The 14,222-nt window shown below is 50.8% G+C and overlaps 1 protein-coding gene across 7 annotated transcripts in view; it reads right to left on the bottom strand.

Annotated features, from left to right (window-relative positions):
* The window catches only part of CPT1A (carnitine palmitoyltransferase 1A), a 64,149-nt gene that overhangs the window by 40,147 nt on the left and 9,780 nt on the right, over positions 1 to 14,222 (bottom strand). For all 7 annotated transcript variants that reach the window (XM_032638904.1, XM_032638905.1, XM_032638902.1 and 4 more), the window contains exons 2-3: positions 6,827 to 6,980; positions 4,126 to 4,265 (exon numbers count right to left, since the gene is read on the bottom strand). In XM_032638904.1, the coding sequence (XP_032494795.1) occupies positions 4,126 to 4,265; positions 6,827 to 6,967 (281 nt within the window). In that variant the 5' untranslated portion in view covers positions 6,968 to 6,980. The remainder of the gene's footprint in view (positions 1 to 4,125; positions 4,266 to 6,826; positions 6,981 to 14,222) is intronic.

The raw sequence follows: 14,222 nt of genomic DNA on the forward strand, positions 1-14,222 counted from the left end.
GAGAAGAAATGCAGCTACTCACTCACCTTTGTGGGCTGTAGTTTTAGTTGTTTTGGAAACCACAATATTTTTTCAAAATAAAAATAATTTAAATAACAAATGCTGGCGAGGTTGCGGAGAAAGGGGAACCCTTATGCGCTGTTGGTGGGAATGTAAATTGATGCAGCCACTGTGGAAAACAGTATGGACGTTCCTCAAAAAAAAAGTTAAAAATAGAACTACCATATGATCCAACAATTTCACTTCTGGGCTTTTATCTGAAGAAAATGAAATCACCCCATGTTCATGACAGCACTATTTACAACAGCCAAGATATGGAAACCTAAGTGTCCACGGACAAACGAATGGATAAAGAAGAGGTGGTAGGTATGTATCAATACAATGGAATATTATTTAGCTAGGAAGAAAAGCAGAAAATCCTGCCATTGTGACAACATGGATGGACCTTGAGGGCATTATACCAAGTGAAAAAAGTCAGACAGAGAAAGACAAATACCATATGATATCACTCAAATGTGGAATCTAAAATATGACACAAATGAGCTTTTTAATGAAACAGAAACATACTCACAGATATAGAAAACTATAATATATATATGTATATATTCCTGAATCACTTTGCTGTACACCAGAAACTAACACAATATCATACCTTAACTGTACTTCAATTTTTTAAAAAATGTTGAAAAAAGAAAGACACATACTGGACAATCTCAGTTATACATGAAATCTAAAAGACATTTTCAATTTGTAACTATATTTGGTGACGGATGTTAACAAGACTTTGGTAATTATTTTGCAATATATACATATATCAAATCATTACGTTATACACCTAAAAACTAATACAACATTTTACGTCAATCATATCCTTAACCTAAAGGTTTCGCCAATATTTCGAAACCACCAATTAAACATCTTCTCTTACTTCAGTAACACAGAAACGAAAAGTAAAATACTGGCAAAACGTCTGCTTCAAAACGTATCTTTCTATAACCTGTCAATTCTTGCATTCAAGTTTAACTGTAGTCTCTACTTTAAACCTCTACCTTCTTTTCTGATGGTCTAATCTACAAGCAAATTTGGATTTAAGAACCTGTCTTTCAGACAATCTATGCTTTAGATTTCTAAGTCCTATGTCACTGAACTTGGAAAAGACACACCTACTTGATTCACAAAAATCAAGTAGTATTTTTACATTAACAAATGATGTGTTCAGCATTTTTTAAAATATTTTTTTCTTTTTTTTAAAATTATTTTTCGGCTGTGTTGGGTCTTTGTTGCTACACGCAGGCTTTCTCTACTTGTGGCGAGCGGGGGCTACTCTTTGCTGCGGAGCGTGGGTTCTAGGCACACGGGCTTCAGCAGTTGTGGCGCACGGGCTTAGTTGCTCCGTAGCATGTGGGATCTTCCCGGACCAGGGCTTGAACCCGTGTCCCCTGCATTGCCAGGCGGATTCTTAACCACTGCACCACCAGGGAAGTCCCCCAGCATTTTTTATATATATGCATACAGGCACTTTGACAGCAAGCACCAGCTTTAATAGCTTTCTGTTAAAGGGCATGCCCCTTCCGAGGCTGCAGGGGATGGGCTTACACAGAGCACGACGTACACCTACATTCAGGGAAGCTGCAACCTCAGGACGCTGGGAACCCTCTCCAGGAAGACTTTGCAGAACAGCCCTTGAACCTGGAAGACGCTGGCCCCTTCACCTGGTCTTTCTAAATTTGGGCCAGGGATGGCCCAGTTTACCGCAATTGGTTTAGAGGGACAAAGAAACAAATCTTATAAAGACCCAGATTAGAAAGGGCTTTAAATAGGCAACACTTCTAAATATAATCCAGTGCAAAGAGACGGCCCCCACTCAAAAGTAAATTAAAAAACTGTGTTAAACCCAAGTAGGCAGGAAATCGGAGGTGAACTGTCTGCAGGGGGTGCAGGCCTGCGGCTCCCCGGAAATAAAGGAGGGGAAGAGAGAGGCTGGGGCAGGGGGGTGAGAGCGACAGGGTCCCTGCCTGGCTTCCCGGCCCCCAGGCAGAGCAAGGAGTCGGGCAGGCGTCCAGCACAGGCGTGCTTCCACTGTAATGACAGGGCTTTGTATCCTGGGCCCTGCGGACGCTTATAAAGGCAGGAGCCAGCGATCCCGAGGTGGCCAGAGGCTCCGAGGGACTCAGCTGGACTCTCGGTGACTCTCGTGTATCCCTGGACACCATGAATATGGAGCAGCTTTCAGGAGTGAGGGGCATCCGCTCAAAGCAACGTAAGAAGATTCAGACCTTCAACTTAAAACCACTTAATCATTTCTTTAGAGTGATCAGAATCAAATTCAGTCCTGAGCTGGGAGCTTTCCTTTATGTCACATTTGACCACGTTACTTTCCTGTTTTTGTCTCAAAGAACGATATTCGAATCCAAACAACCAACTGATTTAGTAAAAGGCCCAGAAGTTCATCTGTTTAGCTCAGGCCCAGCCCCGACCCTGTAGCTATGGCCCAGGGACCCCGTAGACACACCTGGGATGTACCCCATCCCTCACAGACCCCACCTGCCTCCCAAAACCCGTGGCGCAAAAAGCAAAGCCCAAGCACGGGACAAGGACTTGGGGACTATTATTTCTCTAGTAACAGACGTACGATGTCCTCCGGTGTTAACAAGCAACACAGGAATAGGATCAAAGGCTTGGCAGGGGACAGCCACAGCCGAGCTGGAGGCATGAGTACTTTCCAACCAGAAGATAAAAGTATGTCTTCCACGGGACTTCCCGGGCGGCCCAGCAGTTAGGACTTGGCGCTTTCACTGCCGAGGGCGCGGGTTCAATCCCTGGTCAGGGAACTAGGATCCCGCCACAAGCTGCTTGGTACAGCCAAAACAAACATTGTAAATGTGCCTTCCAGAGCCACAGCCGCCATCACAAATGGGGTAATGGAAACAGCCCTGTGTATGTCCCATCATTTGGCCACTCGAACACCAGTAAGGCAGAGGTGCTGTTTTTTTTTGTTTTTTTTTCTTTGTGGTACGCGGGCCTCTCACTGTTGTGGCCTCTCCCATTGCAGAGCCTGTCACGCAGGCTCAGCGGCCATGGCTCACGGGCCCAGCCGCTCCGCGGCATGTGGGATCTTCCCGGACCGGGGCACGAACCCGTGTCCCCTGCATCGGCAGGCGGACTCTCAACCACTGTGCCACCAGGGAAGCCCCCAGAGGTGCTGGTTTTTTGCGTTTGCCTGGCAAGAAGGTTCTCCGAGGGGAGGCTCAGGGCACGTTGAAGGAAGCACAGGTGTCCGACCACGTGGAGCTGGGTCTGGATTCCAGCTCCCCACTTCCCCTCTTTGTGACTCTGGGCAGGAATCTGCACCTCTGAACATTTCCTCACTTTTTCATGTCGGAGACCCCAGCGAGAGAGGTCACTGCAGCGCAGGGGCAAACGGCAGGAGAGGCTACACGGGAGCCAGGGCCACCCCCAGGACCGGAGGGAAGAAAGAGGGGCTCCAGAAATGCCCTCGAGGGCACGGCCAACATTCTGGCATGAGACCCCAGGCACCACGTAGCTTGCAAGAAAAATATCAACCCAAGGCCCCGCCTGGCTGAATATCATGGTATTAAAAAAGCTTCTGGAAAAATCTACAGCAACCAGGAGAGAGTGTTGGGGTCCCCCCGATGTTCTAAGCCAATCAGACAGGGAGCTGAGGGGCTGAGGTCTCCCCAGAGCCCCCGACAGCAGTCAGTTCCCGGGGTCCCAGAACTCCAGGATGGACCCCAGTGCAGCGAAGAGACCTTGTCCAGAACCGGCTCCTGGGGCAGAAATTCGTTTTGAGGGTCCCCCTGGCCAGACTAAGTTGACTGCCACTGCTGGCCCCCACCTCGGGCCCTGACATGTCCTGGCGGGTACCCCAGGACCAAGGCTGCCCTTCTTGTCCCTGGTCTCCAGAGAAAGGGCCACAAGGGTCCCCAAACTCCCGACGGGACCTTCATACCAGTCCAGGAAACGGGGAGAAAGCCGACATGACAACCACAGCAAAAGCCTCAAACTGAATCCACAACAGCCATGACGTGTGAGAAGACATGAAAACGTCAGCAACAAAGAAGTCAGTAACTCTTAGATGGTTGGAGATTTGAAAGGGTTACTTACGTCCTGTCAAGGGTCCGATTGATTTTTGCAATTACTCCCAAAGAGGGGTCGATCTTGGTGTACATTGTTGATACCACGCCCACAACCACGATGAGCCAGCTGGAGGGACTCGCCGGGTATACGCCGGTGATGATGCCATTCTAAACACAGACACGCACGGCATGAGCAACGTCCCTCCTGGTGGTGGGGGCCCGTGAGCTGGCAGGCAGTGGAGGGGTGGGGGGTCTGCACACAGGGGCAGCTAAGCGGCCACACTATCACTACTGGAAACGTTCCCCAGAGCCTCCAGCCCCCAGCTGCTCTGATTTCTGTCCAGCTCCTTCCCTTCCTCTACTTCTGAGCCAAAACCCTTCCTAAAACAGTTCCCCCAGAGAGTGACCCCAGGACATTAGACTCACCCGAAGCACTAGTTTAACATACAGATTCCCGAGCTTCACCCAGACTGACTCAGGACACTGGCCACCTTGCCAACCACGATGTCCTCTCCCCAGCATGCTACACCCAGGATGCCTGGAGAGCGCCCCCCCCCAACTCCAAAACCACCCCTCCTGCTGCTCCTGAATCAGACACCATTCAACCCGAGGTATTTCCAGGAAACCTCACTTCATGTCAAGAATTTGCTGTATGATGCTTCAGCCAAAGCTCCCCCAGCCTGCCTTCAAAAAAAAGAAAGGAGCAGTGGAGGGGGAAGGAAGACATATGACCCAAAATTGGCAAAATGTTGACAGCTATGGAAACGAGCAGTGCGGCTTTATTACCCTCTCTACTTTTGCGTATGTTTCAAAACTTCCAATTAAAAAATCTTGGGACTTCCCTGGCAGTCCAGCGGTTAAGACTCTGCACTTCCAATGCAGGGGGCCCAGGTTTGATCCCCGGTCGGGCAACTAAGATCTCGCATGCCACGCAGCGCAGGCAAAATATTTTTAAAATTTAAAAATAAATAAAAAAATTAAAAAAAAATCTTACTGAAGCCATGATAATAGTTAAGATGATAGATTAAAAAACTCTCAAAGCTTTATCTGAATTCTCTCAGAAGAGACTTACACATCCCTACATGTTATTCTCATTATGGAGAATCACAAAAGATTTTAAACAAAGTGGTTGGGTGCACGGGGGCCTTCTGGTGTTCTCTGAACCGTTCTTGTAAAATAAACAGGTACATACGTTAAATTAAAACGGAGGGAGGACGTTTCTAGATTAAAGGTCTCTGCTCGCCACATCCCCCCGACCGGCAGCAGCTATGCAAGCCTTCCCCCTGCTTCCTAAGCATCAGACGGTCCCCTAAGGAAGCACGTGGTTAGGATGCACCCTTGCTGTGCACTGTCTAGTTTTGCCCCCTCGGCAGTACCACAAGGTTTTTAAAGTCCAGGAACAACGTCTACACTGGGTTAAGACAACGGCCACACCTGGGCACCCAAGCTTCTACTTTCCTCCATTTGTAGGTAAAAGGAGGCGTCCCAGCAAGGTCAGGCGCGCAAAGGGCACTTTCCCCTGTAGGTGGCGCCCTCCTCCACTTCGGGTGGGTCATGCTGCTGGCGCCCACAAGGGACCAGCGTGACAGGAACATGTACCTGAGCCCCAGACCCCTCTGGCAGAGCCCGGGAACACCTGTCCAGCGTGGCCAGGTCCGAGGGGCCGGCCCACTGTCTCCCTGGTCACTGTTCCCATCCACCCTAGCTCCTGGGCCTTTTTTTTAAAAAAAATATTTATTTATTTATTTGGTTGCACTGGGTCTTAGTTGCAGCTCGCAGGCTCCTTAGTTGTGGCAGGCGGGCTCCTTAGTTGTGGCATGTGAACTCAGTTGCGGTATGCACGTGGGACCTAGTTCCCAGACCAGGGATCGAACCCAGGGCCCCTGCATTGGGAGCGTGGAATCTTACCCACTGCACCACCAGGGAAGTCCCTTTTCAACAGCCTGCCTTGGAGCTGCCCTCTGAAGGGAAAACTGGACAACAAACACACAAACTGGGGAACAGCGGGGCAGGCACTTCTGGTGCACTTTCGTCTTGTTTGAATTTTTTTAAACATGCATTTGTCCTTCTGTGATTCTTATTTTCTCTTTTTCGGGAGAAGGAAGGATTTATTCTTACAGGCAGCAGGTAAGGAGCACCCCGGGGATCTTTCCCAGCAGTGTTTCCCTAAACGGCACAACTGGGGAAGTTTTAAGCGAAGGGTACATGCATGTTCATGACTTTTGTAATTTTTTAAATAAGTGAATTAAAAACAAGACACGTGCTTAAAAACAGTGAATAAATGTCCACTCTTGCAGGTAAACAGAATTGAGAACATGAGTGGTTAACTGTATTTGCACTTACGTGCATCTTTTTCAACGCTGGACTATTTTATTGGCGAGACTCCTGTTAAACTCGCTGCGGTTTCACACAGCTGAAAAACAATCCTTTTCCTACAAGGTGTAGAGGGGGTTCTGGACTCGGAGCCCAGACGTGGAGTCTAGCCTTTATTCTGCTTCTTCCGAGCAGGTCACTTACCCTCTCCGATTTCCTCACCTGCCCCACGGGGCCCCGATTCACCCTACCTGCCTTACAGAATTTCTCCAAGAATTCAGTGAGGCAATCCGTGGGAAAGTGTTTCACAAGCCTTAAGGACCACGGAAACATACATGATGTATCAACTACCACTCTGACACGCTGAAACTTCAATAAAGGGAATACTGTACAGATTGAAGCAAGTGTCTGAAAACCTTGAATCTGATGAACTTCTTCTTCCAGGAATGAAGTCCAGACAGATAGATCTGCCTGAGGGCCTCGTGGCTCAGCCGGAGGTCGATTCCGTCGGGAGTGACCGTGAACTGAAAGGCCACGGCTTGGTGAGCCTCCGCCATGGTTATCGAGCTCCTGGAAAGACAAGGGGAGAACGTAACACAGAGGGGGCACTGACCGGACATTAGAAAACCTCTAACTTGTAGAGAAGCGTAATCCATTCTGAATCTGATTGTTTCCTCCCATTTGATAGATTACAAGTTTTTCATTAACACACCCGATTCTGTGATTAGCCATCACCCCTCCCCTGCTGGTCCAGCTAGATACAGACAATTGCGGCCTCTGCTTAGAGGCGCTGGGTGGTCAGCAGAGTGCTGGGGCGGGAACCCCTCGTTCCTTCCTCCACTACTTGCCATCCACCTATCTCTGCCACCCAGTCTACACCCGGCTGACCCAGGAAGCCCGGGGAGGTTTAGCAACTTGCCCCGCAAATGGGAGGCAAATCCCATTCCCGCCCACCAGCCAGCCTAGAGGCTGGCACAGAAAAGTCCACAAATGCGACCACAGTGGCCCCTGATCCCTTATCTTCAGGGATCAACGGTGGGAAAACAGGACCAACGCCAAACACCTTGGCCTCTGGTGCGCATGGGGCTGCTGCCCGAGATACCCCTTCAGGCTCCACAAAGGACTCCATGAAAACCAGACGCACAGAACCCTCAGGGGGAGGTGGGGTGTGGACAAGACAGGCTGGGCCTTCCTCCTCAGAGGCTGCAGAAATCCAACTGCCGTCAACAGCCAGTATCACGTTCCCTCCCCCGCTGCAGGCTTGGCCCTCCCTGCGGGCTTCCCTGCCTGGCAGAGGCAAGTGCATTGCATTTCCCCTGCTGGGTATATCTGGTCTCCCTTCACCTGCTTCCCTGACGGGATCCCGCCTCACCTCTTCCCTCTTGGCCTCCCCAGCACCAGCCCCTCTGCCAACCTTCTGAAGGCGGGCGATGGCACCACCTCCTCCTAAACCGTGTGCCACCAAGCACACGTGGATAAAGAGGAGCTAAAAATCCAGAACAAACCAGAATAAAAAACCAAAACTGTGAGTGCGTGTGTGTATCCCCATCGCATGCTATGTCTCCTTTTTTTACCCGTGTAATAAGCCCACTGGGGGCAGACGTCGGACCCGTCAAAATCAAGGGTAAGGCGGTTTCAGAGACACCCAGTTACAAAAGTTAAACTAGCTTAGTCTTCAGCAAATCAGGACAAATGATCTCAACTTTCACTCACTGGTTTGTTCAACAAGCGTGTGCTGACCGCCTCCTATGTGCCAGCCGTGGGGAGGATGGAGGTCCCCCTGCCCTCCTGCAGCTCAGACAGGGGGCGGAAAGAAGAGGGAGTGACAGAGGGGACCTCCCAGGTGACATGGAAGCCCAGGAGAAGGATCGGCCAGTGGGCAAGACTTTCAGGCCTGAAGGCAGACCTGGGAAAGGGCTGGAGGTGCAGGGTGGCTGGGCTCGAGGTGGGCGCTAAATTCAGAAAGGGAAGTCCCAGAGGCAGTCGGGTTTCATGCTAAGGGCAATGGAAAAGTATCCCAGGGCTGTGAGTCAGGGGCGTCAGTTCCTGTGTCTGTGTCTGTTCCAAAGAAGACCACCCGGGCTGCTGTTTGGAGCCAGGGGCAGGTGGGGTGAGGAAGTGAGACCAGTACGAAGCTGGGGTGGTCTTCCAGGAGAGCGTGGCCCAGAGTGGGAACACTGGGGACGGGGAGGGTGACCCGCTCCAGACAGGTTTCGGAGGTGCCCTGGGGCTGGGGTTGGAACCGTGTGGGCTCCACGGAGCCTCCACACACAGAAAGGCCACAGCGCGGGGTGGGCTGGGAGTGGAGCATTCACCCCGGGATGGACCGGGGCACCCACGTTGAGATGCTGGGGCAGAGGGAGTGGCTGGGATGGGCACCCGAGAGCGCTGCTCGGATGACCTTGAAAGAAGAAAAGCAAGTCGGCGAAACTTGCATCCCACTCACGGAACCTTGGCCTGGTGCCATCTGTCCGGCATTCAAGAATAGTTACACGTTATTTGGGACTTCCCTGGCGGTCCAGTGGTTAGGACTCTGTGCTTTCACTGCTGAGGGCCTGGGTTCGATCCCTGGTCAGGGAACTAAGATCCTGCGAGCTGTGCGGCGTGGGCAAAAAGAAGAATAAAAAAAATGACACATTGTTTACCTGGCACAGAGCAAACGTCCAGAGCCTGGCTAACTGTGAAGACAGGTCCCATTTAAAAGCAGCATGACCCTAAGCAAAAGCTCGCTACAGGTAAACTGAAAACGCTGAAGACATTTTCAACCAACAGCCGGAATCAACTTCTCGAAAGCTACCCAAGTGGCTCTTAAGATGTTTCCAGAACCTGAAGGTTAACTCCACCCCTCCCCCCATCAAAGCCTTGGGGTGAACACGAAGCAGGTCTTACAAAGATAAGAGTTCTGCACAGCATACATCACAGCAAATAAAATGATGTGACGACTGGCTACCCTGTCAATGATTTTTTTTAATTAATTAATTAATTTTTATTTTTGGCTGCATTGGGTCTTCATTGCTGTGCGCGGGTTTCCTCTAGTTGTGGCGAGCGGGGGCTACTCTTCATTGCGGTGCACGGGCTTCTCAATGCGGTGGCTTCTCTTGCTGCGGAGCACGGGCTCTAGGTGCGCGGGCTTCAGTAGTTGTGGCGCACGGGCTTAGTTGCTCCACGGCATGTGGCGTCTTCCCGGACCAGGGCTCGAACCCGTGTCCCCTGCATTGGCAGGCAGGTTCTTAACCACTGTGCCACCAGGAAAGTCCCTCAATGATTTTTAAAATCTTTCAAGGGCTTTCTGCAGAACAGGAAGGGATTATTAATGGCAGCAAACTAAATGTAGTGTTTGTAGCCAATTCTCTCCAAGGGTATGTGTCCGGTGTTTGCTCGGGGAGCTAACCTCTGCTGGGCAGGGGCACACAAACAAGGATATTTACAGCCTCCGTTTCTCGAGGCCTTTATCAGAACTCTTTGAAAAATAGATAATTAATAAGGGCCTATACTGTATAGCACAGGGAACTCTACTCAATACTCTGTAATGACCTACGTGGGAAAAGAATCTAAAAGAGTGGATATATGTGTATGTATAACTGATTCACTTTGCTGTACAGCAGAAACTAACACAACATTGTAAATCAATTGTACTCCAATAAAAATCATTGTATTATTATTATTTTTTTGGTCACACAATGTGGCATGTGGGATCTTAGTTCCCCCACCAAGGATCAAACCCGTGCCCCCTACAGTGCAAGCATGGGGTCTTAAGCACTGGACTGCCAGGGAAGTCCCTAAAAATGGGACTTTTTTAAAAAATGAAAATATTTTTTTTTAAAGTTTTATTTTTTAAAAATAAAAAAAATTTTTTTTTTAAAAAAAATTTTTTTAAAAAATGAAAAAACTCGGAATTTAACTAGTGATTTGCTTGTTTTGATTGGTTCAGACTAAAAACCAAATAGATTAAGTGCCCTCTAGGTGGGCAATTTGTTTTTCTAGTTTTGCAGGAGCCAGGATGACGATCGTGAGCCGGCCTCCCGCGATTTGAGCCAGAAGCAGGAGTTAGTGAACCGGATGACAAGGGCTTGAGAAGCTCCCTCTGCAAATCTATCGAGTGAAAACTCCACCCTCGATTTTGGCATCCACAGCCTCGCACTTGCAAACATTCAGCCTTGTAATACTGCCCCCTGCAGCCACCAGGACAATGCAGAGCTTTAGCTGCAGTAAAATCCCGCTTCACACCCACCAGGACCGCCATAATCAAAAGGATGGGCGATAACAGGCGCTGGAGAGGATGTGGAGAAATCGGAACCCTCGTGCACGTCTGGCCGGGATGTCAGATGGCACAGCCCCTTTGGAAAAGTCTGGCAGCTCCTCAAACGGTCAGATGTGGAGTTACCACACGACCCAGCAATTCCGCTCCTAGGCCCAGGCTCATGAAAACGTGTGTCTGCACACAAACCTGTACACGATGCTCACGGCGACATTATTCATAATAACCAAAAAGTGGAAGCAGCCCAAACACCCTCCCACTGATGAACGGGGGTAAACAAAATACGCCCTATCCATACAACAGGATGCTACTTACAGGCAGTACGAGGGGATGACGCGCCGACACACACCACCGCACGGGTGAACCTTGAAAACACGATGCTGAGTGACGGCAGCCAAACACAGATGGCCACGTATTGTACGATTCCACCTACGGGCAATGTCCAGAACAGGCACATCCACAGAGACAGAAAGTTGCCTAGGGCCGGGGGGGGGGGGGGGGGGGGTTAAGGAGAGGAGGGTTTCTTTGGGGGGTGATGAAATGTCCCAGAATTGATGGGGGTCCCAGCTGCACATAGGTGTGAACATACTAAAATCACTGACGTGTACACTTGAGGTGGGTGGATGGTATGGGACGTGAATGATCTCCCAGTAAAGCTGTCACAAAAACACCGCTGTCTCATGAAACAGGAGTGCTATCTATTTAACACGCATGCATCTAAACCTTCTCTCCTCAGACGTGTAATTCAGGCGGGTGCATTACTACTGCTTTCCCCCGATGTGGCCCTAGCTCTGCATTCACGCTAAGGATCCCTTTAAACAATTGTTACTTCATAACCTTAAGAATTACCATTCAACGCGTTTAGGTGTCACGTGATGTGGTGGTTATTTTCTAAAAGAGCTGCTGCCTTTTTTTAATGTCAAATCACCAACTTTGTGATTCAAATTAAATTCTACGCATTGCTTCACCAATACACATGGAAATATAAATATATGGTGTATTGTGCGCTATCACTCCTCAGGACGAGACTTTTTGCAGGTGCCTGAAAACAACTGTTTCAAATATAACATGCACACGTTTTACAGTCAAAGTTAGAAAACTACTTTTTAATTGAATGGTAAGAGCTGCTATCTTTTGGCGATACATACTGAAATATTTACCCATGCACTTTTATCTTTTATCACGTTGGGATTTGCTTCAAAACCACTGGAGGTGGGGGAAGGATGGACAGGGGTAGGAACTGCCATATGTGAGAACTGGTGAAGCTGGGCTGTGACCAAGTGAGAATCCTTAGGCCTGTGCTTCTTTTTTTTTTTTTTTTTTTTTGGCGGGGGGGCCATGCCACATGGCTTGCGGGATATCTTAGTTCCCTGACCAGGGATCGAACCCCTGTGCCCCCTGTAGTGGAAGCACAGAGTCCTAACCACTGGACCGCTAGGGAATTCTCACCTGTGTCTCTTCTGTATGTTTGTCATCTGCTCTAATAATTGCTTAAAATGTGTTTAAGGAAATAAAACACGTATCCACTGCAGCCGGTGTTAAATCTCCACCCAGAGACCAACTTTCAATGGCTGCTCACCCACCCAACACACCTGCAGAAACAACAAGCACGGAAGGGCGAGGCTGCCTGTGGGGTCACTGCGCCCCCTGCCCTGGGGACCCTCGCAGGTCATACCCCCAGCTGCCACCTTCCACCCAAGCCAGGTGGGTGTGGGTGCAGCCTGAACACACTGCCCTGCCTCTCCCACCTTGGAGTCGCCCCGAAGCAGCAGCTGGAGTAACTGATGAAGACACAGCTACCATCATTTCCCAAAGGCTGACCGTGGCCGCCGGAAATGAAGCATCTCCCCTGGGTCGCTCGCCCAACATCTCTAAAAATGGGGACCTTTTTCTTCAAATGTAAACACACAGGAAAGGTTCGTGGATAAAGCCTTTCAACCCTCTTCTTCCTCCCTTTGGCCCTGAGGGGTGGAGGGCTCCCGACCAGAGTCTGAAAACCACCGTGAGAATGGTGCGGACCTTGCCAACAGAGAGCCAAGCCGCTCCTCCGGATACTTCCCTGCAGTCAATCAGGGCAGCAGCCCCGCAGAGCTGGCAAAAATGCCTGGAGCTGAAGGGCCACTGCTGACGAATGGCCTCCCCACTGCTGGCAAATCTCTCCTTGAAACGCCTCCAACTGCCTGCCATGCCGGGAGAGGCCAGACCTGCTCCAGGTGCAAGGAGGCACGCCAGTAATAAACTCGTGGAAAATCAGGAATTATGAGGACCGCAAAAGAGCCCCAGTGAACTTTACTGTATTAACACAGCAGGATGTTTTCTGTCTTACAGCAGGAGATACTGCCAACGCACGAGAGCAAGGAATCACACCTACGTGTCCCCTCCCGGAAGGAACAGATACTAATACTTTGCCATGTGGACCGGAGACTGCCCTGTCCCCAACTCTCCCCTCCTGGCCTGCATCCCTGGAGCCCCGAGGCGCACCAGCCCAGGCTGGCAAGGCTGTCCTGTCACTGTCAGCACCGCTGGGAACCTCAACACACCAGGAGAGGAAGGGCCCTGGGGCCAGCTGGCAGGCTGGGGCCCGTGTCTGGATCTGGGCCACTTACCCTGGGCAGCCTCTTCTCTGCATCCCTTCCACCTTCCAGGGTGAAAGCAAAGGGCGTGCTAGGGGACTTCCCTGGCCGTCCAGTGGTTAAGACTCCGCGCTTCCACTGCAGGGGGCGCGGGTTCCATCCCTAGTCGGGGAACTAAGATCCCACATGCTGCGCGGCACAGCCAAAAAATTTTAAAAAAAAAGGGTACGGCAGGGCCCCAAGGGCCAGGCGAGCGGGCGGCCCCCCCTTCCTGGCTTCCCAGGGCTGGCGCGGGCTCTGCCATGCCCACACACGGTGTGCAGCTAAACCCTGAGTGTCCATGCGCCGGCCCCCTCTCCAGCTTCCTCTCCCTTCCAGGTAAGGTCACCAGGTGCATAGGCTGTTTTACCAGTGCATCTGCTGAGGGTCCTCTTCCAGCCCCTCTGCACCCGGGATTCAACCACCCACAGGGCCCTGCCCAGGGCTTTGCCTTGTATCTGTGCACATGAGTCTCTCTCCAAACTCACCTACACTGATGCCAAAACCAAGTCAACTGAAAACCCACCTTGCATCTTTCCCGTATCCTCCCGGCCAACTCTCTCCTTGAAACACCTCCAACCGCCTGCCATGCCGGGTCACGGACGGGCTAGGGCAGTCCTCACTCCATCCCTCACCACATGCTGGCCAGCACCAGAACCTACTGTTCTGGGAAGGTATGCTGCCCCTCTCCCCCAGTACCACTCCACCTGGGTGGAGAGCCGTGGCTTCCCCAGGGACCCACCCACAGGATGTGCACCTGTGCCCCGGATTCTCAGGAGGATGGAGAAGAAAACACACCAACTGTCTCCACTTCTGCACTCGGTTGTTCTCGCAAATCATCACTGGGCAGCTACCGGAGGCCCTCGGACAAGAATTCTGAACTGGAGGGAACAGGGGGACAGTGGAAGAACCTTCTGGAAGCGCAGGCTGGCTGCTCCTCCC

Source organism: Phocoena sinus, chromosome 8, assembly GCF_008692025.1.
Source record: "Phocoena sinus isolate mPhoSin1 chromosome 8, mPhoSin1.pri, whole genome shotgun sequence".
NCBI lineage: Eukaryota > Metazoa > Chordata > Mammalia > Artiodactyla > Phocoenidae > Phocoena > Phocoena sinus.